Source organism: Artibeus jamaicensis, unplaced genomic scaffold (assembly GCF_021234435.1).
Source record: "Artibeus jamaicensis isolate MK-2021 breed Jamaican fruit bat unplaced genomic scaffold, CSHL_Jam_final contig_525, whole genome shotgun sequence".
NCBI classification, from domain to species: Eukaryota; Metazoa; Chordata; class Mammalia; order Chiroptera; family Phyllostomidae; genus Artibeus; species Artibeus jamaicensis.
The window spans coordinates 10,491,561-10,512,581 of record NW_026521874.1 but is presented as its reverse complement, the minus strand read 5'-3'; the positions used below and the strand labels follow the sequence as shown (position 1 = coordinate 10,512,581).

At 40.5% G+C, this 21,021-nt stretch overlaps 1 protein-coding gene across 2 annotated transcripts in view; it reads right to left on the bottom strand.

The window, feature by feature from the left end:
• Positions 1 to 21,021, bottom strand: part of BICDL1 (BICD family like cargo adaptor 1) — a 77,633-nt gene that overhangs the window by 51,040 nt on the left and 5,572 nt on the right. For both annotated transcript variants that reach the window (XM_037156122.2, XM_037156125.2), the window contains exon 2: positions 17,417 to 17,632. In XM_037156122.2, the coding sequence (XP_037012017.1) occupies positions 17,417 to 17,632 (216 nt within the window). The remainder of the gene's footprint in view (positions 1 to 17,416; positions 17,633 to 21,021) is intronic.

Below are 21,021 nucleotides of genomic sequence, written 5' to 3'. Positions count from 1 at the left end.
TTAACTGCAGTCATTATTCTCCTTAATGCTCCAATTGTCCCTTCAAACTGGCTTTTCTGTCATTTTGACACAACTCCACCCGTTTGTTTTCAATTAAAGTATAATTATGGCATTAGACTTGGAAGGCTTTTTTTGCTTCTAGCTCAAGAGGATGTCTCAGGCTCCGCTTGTCAAGTTCCTGCTCCACACTTGGAGTTAGTCATTTCTCCAAGGAGCTGGGTTCCTTTTGGCAGGCAATGAAATAATATTTAGACAGTAAAACCTGGGCACTAGGGGTACACATCACTACTAGTGTTTCATTGCTTCTCAGCCCTTTGCGGACAGAGCTAGGGAAACAAAATATGAAATGCACTTCAGTGTGCTGATTTGGGCTTGTGTACCCATCCTAACCAGTTTTGACCTTGCCTGGTTATTCTTTATAGCTGTCCCTTATACCCATTGTCTCGCTAATATCAAACTTATTGAAACCACTGAAGTATTTCTTGCTAAATATGATGCACTACTATTTTTGTTCCTGGGTTGCATGACATTGCATGACTTTGACAATGCATCTCATTAAACAAAAATGAAGGGATACTGACATTTAAAATGTGTAGCAACATTTACCTGCTGAATGCTAATATTATAGCATCTCTGTTAATTATTTACCTATGAGATCGAGCAGTCAGTTTTTAAAAAGAAATAAATTTTTCTATTTTCTATACATCAAGTTTTACAACCTTTGAGCACAGGGCACCAGAGATGCAAATGAGTCTGAGACAGTCTCGAACTTCATAGCCGTTGACTTTAATGTCCAGTTAGTGAAACACAGGATGAGTAGTGATGGTAATACAGCCACTATTTACTAAGCCAGGAAGTATGCTGAGGACTCTCTACACAGTCCAAAATCCCAACAACAATCCCAGCAAGGTGTATAATTCTTTTTGTTTTTAATAACTCCTATTTTTTTCCAGATGAGTACAGTGTGCAACTGCAAACTCTCTGAAGCTCAACCAACGTAGCTAGTAATCAAGAGAGCCAAAACCCAGGTTCACCCACTGCCAAAATCTGAACCCACTTCACCATGCACATGCCTCCTAGAAAGAGTGATGATGGATGGAATATGCCCCGACTTCAGCAAGGTTTAAGATTTTTGCTTTCATTCCACACACTCTCCTTTCAGACACGGACTTGCTACGTAGGTAGAAGAAAGTCTTAGACCTGAAAGGTTCCTCCAGTGGCCTGGTGTCCTTCTAACAGGGTATCCCAGAGACTCCATTTTGCTCAGTGCCTTCCATGACGAAGGAATTAAGATACAGGCACACCCCAATACTGCAGGTCTGGTTTCTGGCCACTGCAGTAAAGCAAGCTGCAATCTTTTTGCTGGTGGAGGTTTATACCTTCAATCTGGCAAAAACTCAACATCCGTGAAGCGTAATAAAATGAGGTATGCCTGCACTTGTGACATTGATGCTGATACTAAATTAGACCAGAAGAGCTGCCAGCGATCCTGGTTTCGCATTAGAATAGTCACTCTCATCCTTGGGCACACATTCTAATCACTTGTTTTTAAAAATCTTCATGCCCAGGTCACATCTCAAAACAGTTCAATCAGAATACCTGGGGATGGGACCAAGGCATTTATTTGTATTCAGTGCAAAAGTTGCCCAGGTGATTCCATCATGCAATCAGGGATAAGAGTTACGTGTTGAGAATACAGGAATGACATTTTTGAAGTGACTTGGATAAACTGGGGGTGGGAAGGAGAAGAAGGGTCTTACCCAAGAAAGATGAAACTAAAAAATAATAACTAAATACAAAGAAATATTTGAAGTTAGCAAGGATTAAATATGAAAACAGATGTTTACAAGAATCCATGTAGTCTCCAGGAGAGACTGCTATTAATTTAGCCTGCCTCCAAAACCTATACTTTATTAAGCCACTGATCCCTAGGACTAATAGGTGTCACTCATTGAGCACCTATTACAAGCCAAATGCTTGACATGTTTTGTCAAACAACTTTATGAGGTAGGTCTCTATTTGACAGATGATACAAAAAAGACATGAGATGGTTTACATTTATTTCTAAACAAGCAACCTAGCCCAGTAGCTCCCAACTACAGCTCCTTGGGGAACATCAAATTGCTGTAAGAGTACACACAAAGGACTTTCTGTGGAGTGAATACATCATGTCATTAAATGCTGCTGTGATCACTGAATACAGACATACCTCATTGTACTATGCGTCATAGATTTTTTAAAAAACAAATTGAAGGCAAGACCTTCCACCAACAAAAAGATTACAACTAGCTTTATTGTGGTGGTCTAGACTGAACCTGCAGTATCTCCAAGGTAAACTTATATAAATCCTTCTAGAAGTATTACTAAGTCCCTAATAATGTATCATTTTTATACTTTTTATTAACCTGCAGATACTAAAATGACATCTATTATCATGTGAGCATCTACAATTTTTTTCTTTAATCTTAAGAAAGGCTCCTCTTGTGGAGAAACTGGCTCCCTCACACATTTGCTGGTGGGAATGTGAAATGGTAGAATCAGTTTGGCAGTTTCTTAAAAAGTGACACAGCTGCGCCATACAGCAAGCTCATGCCTAGGTATCTGCTCAAGATAAATGAAACGTGTCCACACGAAGAAAGGCAGGGAATCAACGTCATGTTCACAGAAGCACTATTCATAACAGGCAAAACTAGAAACAATTCAAATTGAATGGAGAAACAAAATGCATATAGCTACACAAAACACTATTCAGCAATCAAAAGGATTTACTGGTATGTTCTACAATGTAAGTGAACCTCACAGATGTTATGCTAACTGAAAGAAGACAGAAACAAAAACTGCATACTCTCTGATTCCATTTATATGGAATATCCAGAAAATGTACAGCAATACATACAGAAAGCTGGCTGGTGTTTTCCTGGGGCTGAGGGTGGGGGCAGGAGTGAGGACTGACGGTAAAAGGACATAAGGGAACTTTTTTTGCGGAGAGGAGGAGGGCATTACAAAAGTGTTTTAAAACTAGACTATGGTGATGGTTGCAAAATTCTATACGATTATTAAAATAACCATATGTTACAAAAGGTGAATTTTAGAAAGTGTTATAAATTATGCCTCAATACGGCTGTTCAAAATATTGTAGAAGATAATCGAACCACACATTATACTTAAAGGATGAGCATTCTCATACTGTGACCAGGAACCAGTGGTACAAGCCATGGTGAATTCAGCAGAAATGACTGTATACTAGGTGATCATTTTACAATATATGAAAATACAGAATCATTACATTATATAAGAAAAACTAATACAATGTTCTATGTCAAATTATAGCTCGATAATTTAAAAAGTTAATAAAAGATAAATATTTCCCAAAAAAAGGCGTGTACATTAAAGGAAGTAAAATATTGCTCCTCTAGGTGGGTCAAGCCTTTTAGTAAACAGCCAAATTGGATATACATGTGTGAACCACAGAAGCACGTCCTATATGCTTATCTGTGAATGTAGTAAACATGTAGAGACTGAAGGAAAAGTCTCCTTTCTAGTTCAGTCCCCTTGTTTTACCGTCTGAGGCCCACAGTGAGGATTTATTAAAGGTCAGTAACGTCTCATGCTTACTAAATATCTATGTTTCTGACAAGGTGCTTGGCCCCCCTATGGGAGGTACCCTGCCTTCGATGTAACAGAATGAATTGCACGAATTAACCATAATAGGTTATGATGTAAGAAAGGCATGAAAATGCTCTTTGCGGTCAACAGAAGGGGAGATGAAAATTTGGGGGGAAAACACAGCAAAGGCCTCAAGAAGGAAGTGGCAACTGTGCTTGGGCTTGAGTGCTGTGAAGAACTCCAACGGGCGGCAACGAGGGAAGACAGTGTGAGCTGGAAAAGCACCAGGCATCCTCGGGAAATAGGTTAATTTGTTTGAAACACGGGGCACAAATAGACAGGTAGGGGGCCGCAGGCTGGAAATGTGTGCTGGGTCCAGATGGTACAGGGTTTTGAATGCTATGCCCAAGAGTCTCCACTTAATTTGACAGGCAAAGGGGAGTCCCCTGAAGGCAGTGTTCAGAATTCCCATGGAGGAAGGTAACCTGACAATGGGAAAAAACAGAGAGCAGAGAGACACGTGGGCAATTACTGCATAAAGTTCAGAGAGCTTCAACAAGGGATGTAGCTGTGAGAAGAGGAAGGAGGGGCAGACTCTTTGGTTCTCTGGTCCCGGCAAGGAGCGGAGCTTCACCTTGAGTTACATGTCATCTCCCGAGGGCTTCTGCTTTATCACTTTCCAGGACTCTGGGAGGGGGGGGGGATGTGTCTTGTCTTTCCCACTGACTTAAGGTTAAAGTCCCTAACTGACACCTTTGGTAGTCTGTGTTTCAGAAGACACATTTTCATTCACTTTCTTTTTTCCCAAACAAAAGAATTCTATTGGGTAAATAAATTCCTTTCACTTTAGGGAAGTTTCATCTCATGTACGGGATGACTTTTTTTCATTCAAATTCTGCCAGTTTTTAAATGGGATATTAATTTTAAAAAGGCTGCCCTCAATTCTATGCTATTTTCAATTTCATTGTTGTTTTTTTTTTTTTAAGGAATAAGTCAACTATTTAAGTAGACGGCAAGGCTTTGAGTTGACCTGAAATAGGAATTGGTATGCTCTCCAAGGGCTCCTATGAATCACTTAAGTTTTTCTTTAATAATATACAGTCTGTCTGCCCCATTTTAAAACAAACTGCAGAAAACAAAACACTATTGTTTAAGTAAACAGAACTATTTTTACTGCAAAGATTTTTAACTCTGTTTTTTATAGACTTTTTTTTTTATAACACCTTTGCATAAACCACAGCTTTACTTGCTCTGTGACCTTGAATGAGTCACATCCTCTTAGGCCCTTAGCTGTTTCTTCAACTGGGAGATCAAAGAGCCTGACTAGGTAAAAGCCATACACCCTGGGTTAAGCGCAATCTTCAACCACTGTAATATGAAGGGGTTCTCACCCATCCTGAAACATTCTGATAGAAATCTAAAATCAAATTAGTGATTGCCTACTCTTTCAGTTTTCAGAACAAATCGATCAGCCTCTTCTGGATCACGGCCGTTTGTGTGGCAGTGTTCTAAGCACTGCTAGGGGTGAAACCCGGATAAAGACACAGTCCCTCCCTTCACAGTGGCTAAAACCTAGGAGGAAAAGGAACTTAACCACGTGTGATATGAAGTGGCAATACAATTTAGGCAGGTTTTATCCCTTTGATCAGCTGAGTTTGAGAAAGAGCATCCCCAAATGTCTCTAACCTTCGAAGGCAATGTCAAAAGTAATGATTAAATTCCATGGAGAGCCACTCCTGTTGGAGGCAGGATGCTGGTCTGTGTGGAGCATGAAGTGGACACAGTACAGCGAGTCTCCTATTCAAAGTTCAAATCTGTTTTACTTCTGTGGAATAATAACGGAATAAAGGTCCTAAGTACTGGACTGTGTCGAGGATTCGGCTCTTCCTGAATTTATGTATTAGAAAACACGGAACTGATATCTATTACTTAGATCTTATTCATGTAGAGGGACAACCATATTTCTAAAAAATATATCTGATTACGGTATTACGTTGTCCCACTTTTTTCTCCCTGTTATTTCCCTCTGTCTTGTACCCACCCCACCATCACTCCCCCACCTTAGTTCATTTCCATGGGTCATACATAGAAGTTCTTTGGCTTCTCCATTTCCCATACCATTCTTAACCTCCCCCTGTCTATTTTGTACCTACCATTTATGCTTCTTATTCCCTGTCCCTTTCCCCCTATTCTCCCCCCTTCCCCTCCCCACTGATAACCCTCCAGGTTATCTCCATCTCTGGGATTCTGTTCCTGTTCTAGTTGTTTGCTTGTTTTGTTTTTTTTAGGCTCGGTTGTTGATAGTTGTGTTTGTTGTCATTTTACTGTTCACATTTTTATCATCTTCTTTTTCTTAGGTAAGTCCCTTAACGTTTCACATAACCAGGGTTGGTGACCGTGAACTCCTTTAACTTGACCTTATCTGGGAAGTACTTTATCTGCCCTTCCATTCTAAATAAAAGCTTTGCCGGGAAGAGTAATCTTGGATGTAGGTCCTTGCCTTTCATGACTTTGAATACTCCTTTCCAGGTCCTTCTTGCCTGCAAGGTCTCTTTTGAGGAATCAGCTGACAGTCTGATGGAAATTCCTTTGTGGGAAACTGTCTCCCTTTTGCTTGCTGCTTTTAAGATTCTGTCCTTCTCCTTAATCTTGGGCTATGTAATTATCATATGTCCTGGTGTGTGCTTCCTTGAGTACAACTTTTTTAGGACTCTGAGCTTCCTGGACTTCCTGGAAGTCTATTTCCTTTGCCAGATTGGGGAAGTTCTCCTTCATTATATTTTCAAATAAGTTTTTAATTTCTTGCACTTCCTCTTCTCCTTCCGGCACCCTTATGATTCTAATGTTGGAACATTTAAAGCTGTCTCCAAGGTTCCCAAGCCTCTCCTCGTTTTTTTTTTTTTTGAATTCTTGTTTCTTAATTTTGTTCTGGCTGAATGTTGATGTCTTCCTTCTGCTCTAAACCACTGATTTGAGTCCTGGTTTCCTTTTTGTCACTGTTGGTTCCCTGTGCATTTTCCTTTATTTCACTTTTCACAGCCTTCACATTTTCCTCTATTTTGCGACCATACTCAGCCATTTCTGTGAGCATCCTGATTACCAGTGTTCTGAACTCTGCATCTGATAGATTGGCTATCTCTTCATCACTTAATTGTATTTTTTTCTGGAGCTCTGATCTGTATTTTCATTTGGGCCATATTGGTTTGTCTTAGTGTACCTGTTACATAGTAAGGGGTGGAGCCTTGGGTATTTGCCAGGGAGGGGCAACTCACATCACTACTCTATGGTGCTGTTTGTGGGGGAAGGGTCCAACAGGGAAGAGTGACGCTTACTCAGCTCTTGGCTGGCTTTCAGTCACTTCCTCCACTATCCACAAATGAATTGGGCCCTTCTGGTGCTGATTCCCAGGTGGGTGGGCTTGTGTACCTTCTAGGACCCTGTGGTTCCCTCCAATGGTCTCTCCTGTGAGGCTGCAGTTTCTCCCGCTGCTGCCTCAACCCCCACAGGTGTTTTCAATCAGAGGTTTGAGGCTTTGTTTCCCCGAGCTGAAGCCTGGGATTCGGGGTCTGTGTCGCTCCCCAGTTGTTCCTCCATTTTTCTGCATGCAAACGTGGGTCCTCCAGCTGCTGCCTTGTGGAGCGTTCTCTCCACCGTGGCTGCCCATATCTGCCCCTCCTACTGGTCTGGGTGAATGTTTCTTCTTTAACTCCTTGGTTGTTAAACTTCCATACAGTTTGATTTTCTGGCAATTCTGGTTATTTTTTGCTTTTAAATCTGTTGTTGTCCTTTTGGTTGTCTAAGGAGGCAAAATGTGTCTACCTATGCCTCCATCTTGGCTGGAAATCCCCCAAATCATATTCTAACACAACTCTGACATCACAGTTACGTCTTGTCTGCACTCTGAACCTGACCAGAACAGTGTCATAGGAGGAGGAATAACTGGTATCCATAGCAACATCACCAGAATGGGACAATGTAAAATGCTGTAACCTAGCAACTGATGACGAGAGGTGTGTATAGGGGGAATTCTCCCAGTTCTGCAAATGACAAAACAGGCAGCTAATAATGCAACTAATAATGCTAGGGGCGATGTGGAAAATCTGACTTACTTGTGGGGAGTTGGGATGTCAGCCGCGTAACACCTGAGTATTACACTGTATAATTTTAAACAGGAAAAGCACGTAAACACCTCACTGCCCACATCATCGGTTGGGTTCAAGGAAAGTACCCAATGTGTCAAGACTGAAATGGAAAACACATCTTGCTGTAGCACCAATCATCTCAGCCTTTCTCTATTTCTCATTAGATAGGATTTTGGTGAGAGGAGAAGCGGCCCCTGGTCGCAGAGATGGATAAATACGTTCTGTGTGGATGAATACGTTTAATGTTACAAAGCTATCAGGATCACAATATACCACATAATGTGAGAACATCCCCTTAAGAATTTCCTTTTTAACAGAGATTACATACATGCATGTGAACATTCAGAGAGTTGAAGGGACCATCTACTCTCTAATTCAATCCCGTGTTTTACTGACACAGAAACTGAGACCCACAGTGAGGATTTATTAAAGGTCAGGAAGTGACAGAGCACAGGGTAGAAGCGAGGTCTTAAGTTTCCCAGGATCAAATCTGCAACCCTTGGGTGTATGAGACGACGCTCCAAATAGCTGAGCTACCCAGCCAGGGCGAGACCACTTGATTTTTGACAGTGGTGTCAAGAAGGAACCTTTGAAGAGGCAAACTGAGCAGGCACCTGACAGATAAAAAGAAATGAAGGAGTGTTCCAGGCTAAGAGGAATGAATGAAAAGTAGGCTGATGTGCCTGGGATGTAGTCAGTTTGGGAAGAATGTAGGAGAATGAGGTCAGAGGCAGGGTGGGGAGTTGTAAGGCGCCAGATTAGTGTGCTGTGAAGCCAGTGATGTGTTTTTTGGTAGGAGAACCTCATGACTTGATTGATAATTTTTTAAAAGATTACTCTAGCACCGAGGGAGAATGGCCTATCTGGGCCAGGGGTGGAACGATGGAGATTAGTGAAGAGGTGACTCTCCAAAGGGGGAGAACTGATGGTAGCTTTGATTATGGAAGTGGTGAGAATGGTTAGATTGGATGTATGTTTTGAAGGTCAAACCAGTAAGACTCATTAGTGGAATGAATGGATATGAAAAAGAGTTAAGGAAAGAAAAGTAAAAAATGACTCAGATTTTTGCCTCAAGATACCGGAGGAATACTGGCATCCTTAGTTTGAGAGACCAAAGATACTGAAGAAGTGGACAGGCTGGGATAAAAAAGGGAATAGTTTTTGAACTATTAAATTTGACCTACCCTTTAAACATCCATGTTAGTTTCACATAAATAGCACAATAAGAATTCTGTTGTAGGGGAGTGAAATTTTGAGTCAAATTTCCTATCTGAGCTCTCCCAGTACCTGAAACTCTGTTCTAGTACCTTATGGCAAGTTGTCACCCAAGAATTGACTCATTCCGAGTCACTGAAGCTGCGTTCAGACGAGTGCCTACTCCCGCTCCTCCCAGGGCCGACTCCTACACTCGACAGGGATTCAGCGACCCCCGACTTTTCCCTTTTCCCTGCCCTGCACTGTCAGCTCCTGGAAGAGCCACTCTTCTGAGCCGTTGCCTGTGCAGTGACATGTGTGGGAGGAAGCTGATGCAAACAGGTATTTCCTTTCCTGCCTGTTTGGAGCTTTAGTCTTCAACCCGCCTCCAATGTCTTTTCCAAACACAAAAAATACAGTGTGCACACCAGCTGGAGCTAATCCTCCCCGAAAAGACCAATTTTCCTCTGGAGTATAAACAGATTCTTGTTCTTTAAACAGCTTATTTGGAATTAAGAGCTCTGCCTCTGGTACACTGCTTGAAGCACATTCCTTCCAGGTTTCTTTCGCGGGGCTAAAGGCTTTACAATAGTGCCCATTAATGTCACAGACTCCCTGCCCCTGGTGGGTGACATGCAATCATTTTTGTTTCTAGGACAATTTACATTGAACAACAGCTGCTGATCAAAAGTAGTTTTAATTGCGGAATGGGCTTTTTTTCCGCCTTTAGGGCGGGGATTCCATTACTTGTTTTTTTTTTCTTATAGTCTGATTCATTTACAGGTGTGTTATAGAAAAGACATGGCAGTTAGTAGCCTTTCCTTGGAAGAAGTAATGAAAACAAGATTACTTCCCAATTAAACAAAAACAATTTAAATCTCCAAAGGATGTTCATATATGGGACCTCCTCTCATCTCGTTACCACTCTGTGACGAAAGTAGCGGTAATTATTCTTTGACAGACAAGGAAACTGAAGATCAGAAATGAAGTGAGAACACCCACTGCTTTGAAGATTGGTTTTCCGTATATTTTCAAGGGTGGGTTGTCATCAATCAGAAATAAAAACCTCCTCGCAAGTATTTCCATACATTGGCTTATTTTTTAGGTGGTAACTGGCTGGGCATTGTCTGGGTGCCCCTGAACTTTAGAGTCACTGAACAAAATGAGTCCAGAGGTTTGGGATCCACACTTAGCAGTTTGTTATATCAAGGGTGGGTTAAAAGGGCTGCAAGCGATTTGTTGAGAGGATCACTTTAGAGAGAACAGAAAAGGGGCTTCTGTAGATGGGAGCTCTCCTCTTTGGAAACAGTATTTCAGTTTTTTCCAGATTGGTATTATTGCTAATTCATAGGTTAAATACATTAGGGTGGTAATTGCTTATTCTTTTGGCAAATGGGTGTTTTTATTGGCAGATTCTGTCTTGATTATTTGAGCCTGTTCTTAATTATTTTCCCAGCAAGAACCATGCCTGATTCGGGGGTCTTCAGGTTGGTTGTCTTAGTTAGAACTGTATGCATTTCTGATTATCTTTTTCAAAAGAAGAGAGCCTAAGGTTCTAGCATATTAAGTCTAAATTTGGGGAGTTACAAGGCCTAAGATTCAGATGAATGACTATGGGAGTAGATCTTATTAATGCTTTTAGCTTCGACTTAATACAATGGCAGTCAACTTTTCCTGTTTTCATTTCCTTTCATTTTGTTTTTGGACATTGAAATCTGGATACCCTCAGTCACTGAAGATAGCTTAGTATACTGGAGTGGAGGGGCAAAAACAGAGGTAAATGAGCTACCTCTGTCTGATGTGAGGTCAGGCCTCCACATTTTGTACCTGGCAAATGGGTTGCAGGTAATAGGAAGGTTGGAGTTTACCGGCAGGAAAAAAAAAAACTGGCAGCAATCTCTGCTTTCTTTTGTTACGCATGTAGGTTAACCCATAGTCCTAGTTGCCTTGAAAAATAAAATATGTATATTCAATGAGTAAGCATGATCAGCAGAAAAACAGGCAATGTTTTTGACTCTGATAGAATCTTCACTGTTCTTCATTGGAGTCCAGGAAAATAATCCAATGCTATGTCATTGTAAGAACTGAACAAGAACTTCTAGCCTGGCTGGGCCAGGTGTTTATAAAATGTTTGCTTTTTTGAGGCTGTTCAAATTTGGGGGGGTTAAATTAGAATATTTTGAAGAACCATTACCCAAATAGATATCATGCCCTCTCTTGAGACAGACGCGACATTTCACTGACGAAAGACCACCGGTGCCTCAGTATGTGCTGCGTTCTAGGACACTCCTACAGCCTTTCCTGCCCTCTCTGTGAACTGGGGAGTAAGATGCCATTGGAAGATGAGCTGTGTAAAAACTGATGGTGTTTACAACTACTTCACTGGGTGGATAAAATTTGTTTCATTACTTTAAAATCACAAATACGAGTAAAGCTGCCACTATCATCCTTATCCTCCAAGTTTGAATTGTTTTTAAAAGGCCTCACCGTTCTTACAAATTTTATACATTTAAATTTATAAAATACTTAGCCCCGGCTGATGTGGCTCAGTGGATTGAGTGTTGGCCTGCAAACCGAAAGGCTGCTTGTTCAAATCCCTGTTACAGCACATGCCTGGTATGCGGACCTGATTGGGGGCATGGGAGAGACAATCAGTTCATGATTCTCTCGCACATGGGTGCTAATGTTTCTCTCCCTCGTTTTCTCCCTCCTTTCCACTTGCTCTAAAAATAAAGACCGGGAAGTGTAGGGCAGTTTTGCACTCAGGGAGTAGTGGGTTGGTAAACAGCTAGAGGTTCTCAGCCATAACAGTGTAAGAAAGAGTCCTGGACTTTCCTTTTCTGGGCTTCAATTTTCTGAAGGACTTGGGGTGGGTGACTGTTACGATTCCACCCATTTTCATTAGAATGGCAGACATAGTTGTAACAGTACCACTTTTTTTTTAATACACATGCACCATTTGGTACTAAGCAGAGAAGCTGTTGGCCTTTTTGTACTCAGGTAATACCTCTGGTAATCATTGATTTGGGTAAATTTCTTTCAAGCTGTAACTTGACTTAGCAACCCCCAATTTTTAAAAAAGTGGTTACGTTTTCAGATTGCCTTGGGGTAGAACAGATCCATTCATGGTTATATTAGGTACGATAAAACCGTTATAATAGATAAACCCTAACATCTCAATGGCTTTACATGATAGAAGTTTATTTCTCATTCCCATTAAGTCCAAACAGTATTTCTGTTAAAATATGAGGGGGGAAAATAGCCTCATATTTTAAAGGAAAGAACTCGGCACAGGCCTAACTTGTGGGTTTGGGTTTGATCCCTAGTAGAGGTGCTTAAGGGGGGGCAACCAATAGATGTTTCTCTCTCTCTCCCCCCTTCTAAAATCAATTAAAACACATCCTTGGGTGAGCATTAAAAAAAAAAGATTCAATTTAAAAAATCAAGTTGTCTCTTCAGCTACCACTTTCCCCCTCTTACTTTGCTTTATTTCATTCATAATACATATCACTATCTGATTTATATTATTTATGCAGTTCCTTCTTTACTGTCAAACCTCCTGAATTATTCTAGGACAGGGAATTTATCTTGTTCACTGAAGCAGTTCTATACCCAGAACGGTGCTTTCATATATAGTAGGTGCACATTATAAATATTTGTTTAGTAAATGACTGATGTTTTTCTTTTTTATGGCAAAATACAACATATATAAATACAAATACACACAACATAAATGTACTGTGTAGCAAATAACTGTAATGGAAATACCCATGTAATCACCAGCAAGGTCAAGGAGCAGCCCATCCCAAAAGCCTCCTCCCCAAGCATCAGCCCATGACAACCCCCCTCCCGCCCCCATACATACTCCTCAGGTAACCATTACCCTGACTTTCGTGATGGAATCACTTGAGATTTCTTTATAATTTTACCACTTATGCATGCAGAATGATAGGCTTTCAGCCTTAAATAAAGATAAATGTTAGGGAAAGTACAGACTATTAAGATATTTTGGAGAATATGGTAATATCTATTAAAAATGGAAATGTACAAACCTTTTGACCCAGACATCTCACTTCGAGGATGCCATCCTAGAGAAATGCTAAGGTCAAAGTGCAGAGACGCATGAACAAGGATGTTTATCACAGCAGTGACTGTAACGCTAAAACGCGGCAACTGATACACATGCTCTTCAGCAGGAAATGGTTACACTAACTGCGGTTACACTATCCATGGGTACATGGAACACTACCATATACGATCATTAAAAATATAAAACTGGTCCAAGATATAGTAAGTTAAAAAATTAACAAAATCACTTTGTTTAAAAAGAAAAAAGGAAAAGAAAAATGGTGCACATTTACGACCTGTGTGTGTGCACTCTCCTTAGCAACCACAGCCATGTCTCTCCTCTCTGGAAGCAAGACCCAGGGTGCTCGTTCCACTTCCGATGTAGCCAGGACAGTAAGCGTCTGACATGCCCGATTGGAACCCACTGTCAGCACCATCATGGTGTTGCTTTCTAACTTAGAAAGCGAATTATTCTTTCTCCAAATATGTCAGCCCAAGTTCCATAAAACAAGACTCATAATCTTAGAAGCTAGAATAGATTTGAGAGGGCATTTTGTACAAACAAGCAAATAAACTGGGATAAAGTATCCCTAGTGTATACGTTAACAGTGTCCGGGGGATAAGAGATGCAACAGAATAAACCCAACTCCTCGGAGAATCCATTTACACAAGTATTTTTGCACAGAGACTGAGCTACTAAACAAAACATTTTTACATACTGATATGTGCTGGGGACATTTCAGACTCTTCCACTCTCAAGTTAGAGAGTCAATGTTTAACGTATGTAGAAATCCCATCTACATGATGAGGAGGACATGGTAATTATCATGATAGCTACCACTTATTGAAGGCTTATGATATGCTAGATATTGTGATCAGAGCTGTATATACATTATCTCACTTAGTTCTCATTAACACTATCAGGTACTAGAAATAATATAATTGTTCCTTTACATGGAGGAGGAAACTAAGGTTAAAAAAGGTTAAAAAAACCACTTTTCTATCCATCCACCCAGCAAGTAAATAACAGAGTCTGTATTTGGTCCCAGGGCTGTCTGGCTCCAAAGTCTATGATCTTAATTGCCGTCTCAGAAATTTGAAATGGAGGCCAGGAACTCGAATCAATCTTAAATAGGAAGATCCTTAATCAAGTCCTGTATCTTTCTGTCCCCCAAGTTTTCCCAGCTATAAAATTAGAACAATACCTATCCCTTTCTCTACCATAATGAGGATACAAAAGCGCATGGGATACATATGCTCATAGCACCCCATTTTACAGCTGAAAAAAACCTAGGTCACAGAAAAACATTTCACATGAATGTTTATGGCAGCCAAAAAGTAAAAACAACCCACATGTCCATCAAGTAATGAATAAATAAACAAAATGTGTTATATCCACTTGATGGAATATTCTTCGGTCATAGAAATAAATGAAGTACTAATACTTGCTACAACGTGGATGAACCTTGGAAACATCACGCTAAGGCAGGGGTATCCAAACTTTGGGCGTCTATGGGCCACACTGGAAGAAGGGTTGTCCTGACCCACACATTAAACATATTGTGACACGTAATCACAAAAAAATCTCAATGTTTTAAGTAAATTTACGATTTTGTGCTGGGCTGCATTCGTAGCCACCCTGGGCTACATGCAGCCCGTGTACCGTGGGTTGGACGCCCCTGTAAGGGAAAGAAGGCAGTCACAAAGGATCACATATGTATGATTCCGTTTATAGGAAATGTCCAGAAGAGGCAAACCCATACAGACAGAGTAGAACAGTGGTCGTCAGGATGTGGGGTAGAGGGTTAGCAGAAATGGGAGATTGGCGGCTAACAGGTACAGAGTTTCTTTTGGGGGGAGGGAAATATTCTATAATTAGATAATGGTGAGCACAGCTCTGTAAATATACTACAAACCACTGAACTATACACTTTTAAAAGGTATAAATAAATAAATACAGAAAGAAAGAAAATGTTATGGTATGTGAATTATATCTCAACAGAATTACTATTAAATAAATAAAAATTTTGTAGAACCTCTTCACCTCCAAAGAACCTTAGAAACCATGAAAGCAAAGAAAATATATTTAAAAGTACTTTGGACAAAAGCACCACAGAAATATTGTACTACCTTTTAGATCTTATATATTTTGTGCTTATAAAAACACATTACATGCACTTTAAGAAAAGCATGGCCTTCTTTCTATTAACTTCTGCTGGTTGTTTTCTGGTCCTAAGAGAATCCTAATTCACTTCAAAGTACCACTCAACTCCAGTTCCTGAATACCCAGTTAATAAAATTAAAATATAATGCAATCTAGACTGGCTGCTGATGGAAGCACCAGGGAACTGTCCTGCTTAAAAAGAGAAAGGGAAAAAAAAAAGGCACTAAATTCATCAAGGGCCTACATTCAAGGCCAGCGAGAAGAATCTAGATCTAGTGGAATTGCGATCCTCCGATATTCTTCCGGGAGCAGCTTATCAGGACTTTCTACAGAGAAGTTAGGCAAAGGAACCTCAACTATCAAGACACTGCTTTAGCAGAACAAGCATCAACACGGAAACAAATCCTTACCCTCAATATACTGCTTAACGTAAACACGGGATCTTATTTTCGCGTCAACAGTACTTGCATGAGGTACCAATTTTTACTGCCGTTTTAGGGACAGGGAGGCACAAACAAGGTCACCCAGCTAGCGAGAAGCAGAGTCCAGATTCCACATGCATCTGAATCCCCAGCTCTGGGTTTTCTCGCTGCCTCGTGTTCATGTTTGCTTTCTCCCTTCACCTCTCTTAGCCACCAATGCTTCAGAAAGAAAGCAGAGTTCTTTTGTGACATGAACTTAGACATCGAGAAATAATTTCCCCTTTGATTTTCTGGTTTGTTGTATTCCTTTAAGTCTCCATAAAAAACACTTGCTCAGAAAAAGCATAAAATAATTATTTTTGAACAAGTAAATCAATGTGGTCAGGCCTACCTGGTTAATCTTTCATGAATGATGAGAGAGGAGTGGAAAACCTATACCATTTTACAAGGTACGCAATTCCCTTCCCAGTTGCTGAAGATGGTTTTAGAACTGGCTCGGAATTGCTGTTACTGACCTAGCACTGTAAATGGCTTCCTGAAGAATTGTTCAACTCTTCCTTTCCACCCATTCAAACGGTGATCCGCTTCCCCAGATAGTAAACCTGAAGATAAGATCTTTGGATCACCTGAATTCTCACCTCATACACATTCTGACATGAATGTGTCTCCTTCTCTCCTTTTCTTCTTCCCTTTCTTTCTCACCTTCTCTCCCTGCCCCCCTTCCACTGTCTTGCTTCTCTCCCTTTCTCTAGTAGTGGCATTTACTTCACATTTCTTTGTGAGGCACGAAGGCTTTAACCAGCCTCAGAGAACTCACGGAAGCAACTATGACACAGACTAGTGAAATAACTTCATAGAGTGTTAACCTCTGAATTAGTGGAAGCACCAAGAATTTACCATACGCTGCTCTAGTAAATAGTTAAGCCTCTCCCAAAGACCTAAGCACCGAACACTAATCATGCAGACAAGAGCAGTGGTCTCATAGGAATATCAGTGCTTAGGGATGAGATCAGAGTAGAAGCTCTTTTTTTCCTCTGGTAACTAAAGAGTTAGTTTTATTTTCAGCACACAAGAAGGACTGAGGTGTAATGGTAAATCCAGCTTTTAACTCAAAGTGAGTGGATTTAGAGACCAGGGCATTAACAACATTCCTGCATTTGTTAAAAAGCTATGTTCTGTATTTAAATGAGATTTCCACCTATTCAGCCCTCAAACTCTCTTTCTTTACAATGATTTTACAGTCTTGACCTTGGTTAATTAACTAATGCTTTCATGACACCACCCTATAAAGGTACAAGTAAAGAATTTTTACTTAATGTGAAAATACAGAGAATAAGTTTAAATACATATACGTCCTTTAATATTTAAATAATATGAAGTAATGTACATTCACAAATGTAATATCAACAAAAATAATTTGTTCTAGAAGTTTTCCCTAAGCTTTTCAGTTTACAGATGGCACCATTTAATATTTGGACTAAACACATGAACATAATTTATTAGTGACAGAGTTTCTCTAGGTGAAGCAATCATAGATTTTTAGAGCTATAAGGCATGTCAGAAATCTTTCATTTAAAAAAGGCCCAAATTCCCAAGTGAAGTGATTGTTAAAGCCTCATAGCTGACTAATGACAGGAAGGGGTCTTGCCTTCTGACTGGAGGTTTGGCACAGCTAAAGTCCTTGTATGTGAGAAATACTTAACTTGCTGATATAACACCAAAAGCAACAGACATGGACATTACTACACATGATTGACATTACAAAGAAGCTGTTTCAACTTTTAGTATTTTATACCATTAATTCTTAACTGATGACTCACCCTGCTGAGTTGGTCCAACAACCTTTGGTTCTGTTCAGATAATTCCTGGACAGCTCGTGTTTTTTCTCGATCTGCCTCCCGCAGATGAACCTGCTGCCTCTCCAACTCATCCTGAAGCTGTTTCACGTCACTCTCCAGCTCTGACACTCGCCCTTCCCACTCTCCTTCTCGGTTCTCAAATCGTCTTCTTAGTTCATGTTTCTCTTGTTCTAAGTGCTGGGTAGAAGGGAAAAGGATTTAAAAACGTTAAAAATTCCACAGCCTTTCATTTTTCTCTTTGCACACTCTCCTAACTTTTCTTTCTCCCAGTTAGTCATCACGACCAAACACTGCCGCTTAGGAAAAGTCCATTTCATGGTGATGAAAACATTCCTTCCTTCATGTTTATTCTTGTCCTCGGGCACGGGACATTCCTTGGGCATTACTAGACTTAGGAATTCACTAGAAATGTATTGTGTAATTAACTGATGAAGTATGTATTTAAACAATTTTAAATGACCCCTTAAGAAGGCTTCTGTGGAAATCTTCTATTATACCTGGCATAATACCAGGCACTTAGAATCACAGACTCCTCAGAGACAGAAAGAACTCCAGAGATCCTTCAGATTAACTCTCTCTTCCTATAAATGAGGCAACAGAACAAGCTTAAGGTCAATACCAGTTAAGTAACAGAGCTGGGGTTTGTGTCTAAGTTATTTGACTCTGTTTAGTGCTCTAAATCACAACTCAATAAACACTTGTTGCTGTATATAGCACTGTATTTCAAAATCATTAATGCATGTTCAGGTTCAGTCCTACTTTAAATCATGGCCTATCAGCCTTGCATATTTACTTCTGAACCATTCATTCATTCTTGAGTGTCTGCTATGGACCAGCCACTGTGCCGGGGAACATAGTGATGAGGGAAAAAAAAAGACAGACATGATGCTTGCCTATATGGTGTTTTTATTCTACTGGAAGAGGCTGATACAAGTAATAAGTTGTATATGATAAATGGTATGCAGGGAAAGTATAAATGGTTTTAAAGTTGCAGTTCAACAGAAAAGGATTCTTTTGGATTGAAGAAAATAACATCTTTTTGTTCCTATGGAATAAATATGAATGCCTCTTTTCAGAGGCGAGTATGTTCTCCTACTTAAAAGCATAGCATGTACAAAAAAGCCAAGCCTACACCTAAAGGAATATATGAAATACAAGTTAATGCAATGGTCCTCAACTTTTGGTGCTCTCAGAAAAGCTCTGGTCTAACTGTCCAAAATATAGCAACCAGAGCCCCAATTCCAAAGATTATGATTCAGTTAAGAATGGGATGAGGCCTAGGCATCCATCCGTCCAAGTTCTACAGGAAATCCTGATGCACTGAAGGCTGACATGAAGCATGAAATGACTTCCACAGGCTAAGAGGAACATGTGAACCTTCTTCAGAGCACTCAGTCATCTCTTCACCTTGGGAATCTATGCTCGTAGTCTACCCAAGATCTAACTTTTCAAGTATGTTGGGAACCGCTCTGCCTGGTTTCAGGAGTTGTAACTGCCCCCCATGGCTAAGGCTGAGTGAGCGACCTCCAGAATATGAGCCACTAAAGACACAAAGCTTGTCTCTGGCAGCAGCGCTGCTTCTGTTTCATCCCCTGCCCCCAACGCTTGGTCGGTTAGTCAAAGATGGGTAAGACCCCTCAGAGGTGGGGCAACCCAAGCCAGACACAATCATTTGGGAGGCCCTCAAGGAAGGACTCAGGGGGCTGCAGCAAAGAGGGAGCGATGGACCCTCGGCCCCCCGGCTATTCTGACATAGCCCGAGTCCCCATTTCCATCTGGGAGAAGCGCTTCTTGGCTCTAATCCACTTAAGCCTAAAACCTATGATGGGGAAATTGGTGCAGCCCATTGCCAGCTACAGCAGGATCCAGGGTGATCTGGCATAAGAAAGAGTTCCTAAAGTCCTGTGAAGCCTGCTTTGCTAAGAGTGCTTTCATTCTTATGATAAGGGTCCGAGCAGGAAATGAGTATGTCTCCCAAAGTTTTTGCAACCCCCTTACCTGACATACACTGACTCAGACTAAGCCCTTAGATTTCTTTGAAATGTTATCTACTGTTTGATCCTTGCCTCCTGACATTGATTGATGAGCTTTACCTGTATTCCTGTGTATTACAACCTAATAAAAGCCGTTGAAGAAGAGGTTCTTGGTCTTTTTCCTCTGAGAGACTGGCCACCTCTTCTCCCCAAGCACATCATGTGCTGGTAGATTACCTTCATCTGTGGCTGATGGGGGACTTGCAGGAAAAATTGCCCCCATACAAGTACTTTTTGAAATGCCTCTTTTAGAATGCCTTAAGGGCCAGTGTATAAGAATACAAGAAAATCAGTCCCATTACTTCACATCTGAGATGTGTCTAAAAAAGAGATGATCTCATTTCATCCTGGCATCTAATTCCCCTTACTTTGCTCTGGGTGACTTGGGAATGTTTCTGAAAGTCGAATTTACCCCCAAAGTAAAAGTTTACCATGATAGAGCAGTCTAAGTAATATGCCAAAAGATAAAAACAATGATCCAAAATTCAAATTCTGAGCATGTTAACAAAGATAGTTAATAACTATTAAAATAAATGTACAGCCGCCCGAGTTGACCACTTTCAGGCGCTAACTCATTTGGACATAGTCACACTAGTACGCTTGTTGAAAAAGTCACATTATAGCTATAATGTGACATTATACAGCCTCAATTTGGAGCATGTGGGAAATACAGTGACAAGGGAGGGACTTCTACTCATCAGCATGAGAATTTTCTGCTTTAATCTAAGCTTCCCTCATATTGCTAAACTTCCAAAATAAGAGTGTTTGAGACACTTCGGAAAGATGGAATTCAGAAACAAATGCTAATTGCAATCCTAAAATTGTGATTCTTGGTTTTATTGCGCTTTTCCAAAATGAAAAATATTGAGCAGAAGGCAACAGCAAGAACTCAATAATCACAGTGTTACTGAGAGGCCAGATAAATCAGGCTTGTGTTCTAAAAGAACAGAGAGCCTTAAAAATATTCAGCAAACAGCTGTTAGTGAACAGCCCGACCAAGCAACTAAAACAATCCAGTCCACTTGGGAGGAGGATTTGGGGACAGGTGGTGCTGATCAATCTCCTCTGTCCTATTTCTTTGGACATGTGACAAATTTCTTAATTCAGGTTTCCCAACACTTGGGAAAAAAATTAAGACCTTCCTTCCCAGTCAGGGCACATTCCTGGGTTGCAGGCCGGTTCCCTGCAGGCCAGTTCCCAGCAGGGGACGCACAAAAGGCAACCGTACATTGATGTCTCTCTCCCTCTCTCCCTCCCTTCCCCTCTAAAGATAAATAAATAAAATCTTAAAAAAAAAAAATTAAGACCTTCCTATTCATAAACATACAGACTTTAGCCTTTTATCTACTCTGAAAGAAGAGAAAATGGTTTCTCCTAGAATTATATTTCTAATTAAGAGCTAAATAAACCAATAAATTCTAGGCGGAATTATCAGCAAGTGTAGAGCTCATACTATTCTTTGTTTCTGGGGACTATGTGGTATCTTGGAAGTTAACAGCTACACCTGAAACTAAGATGATGTGATATATAATT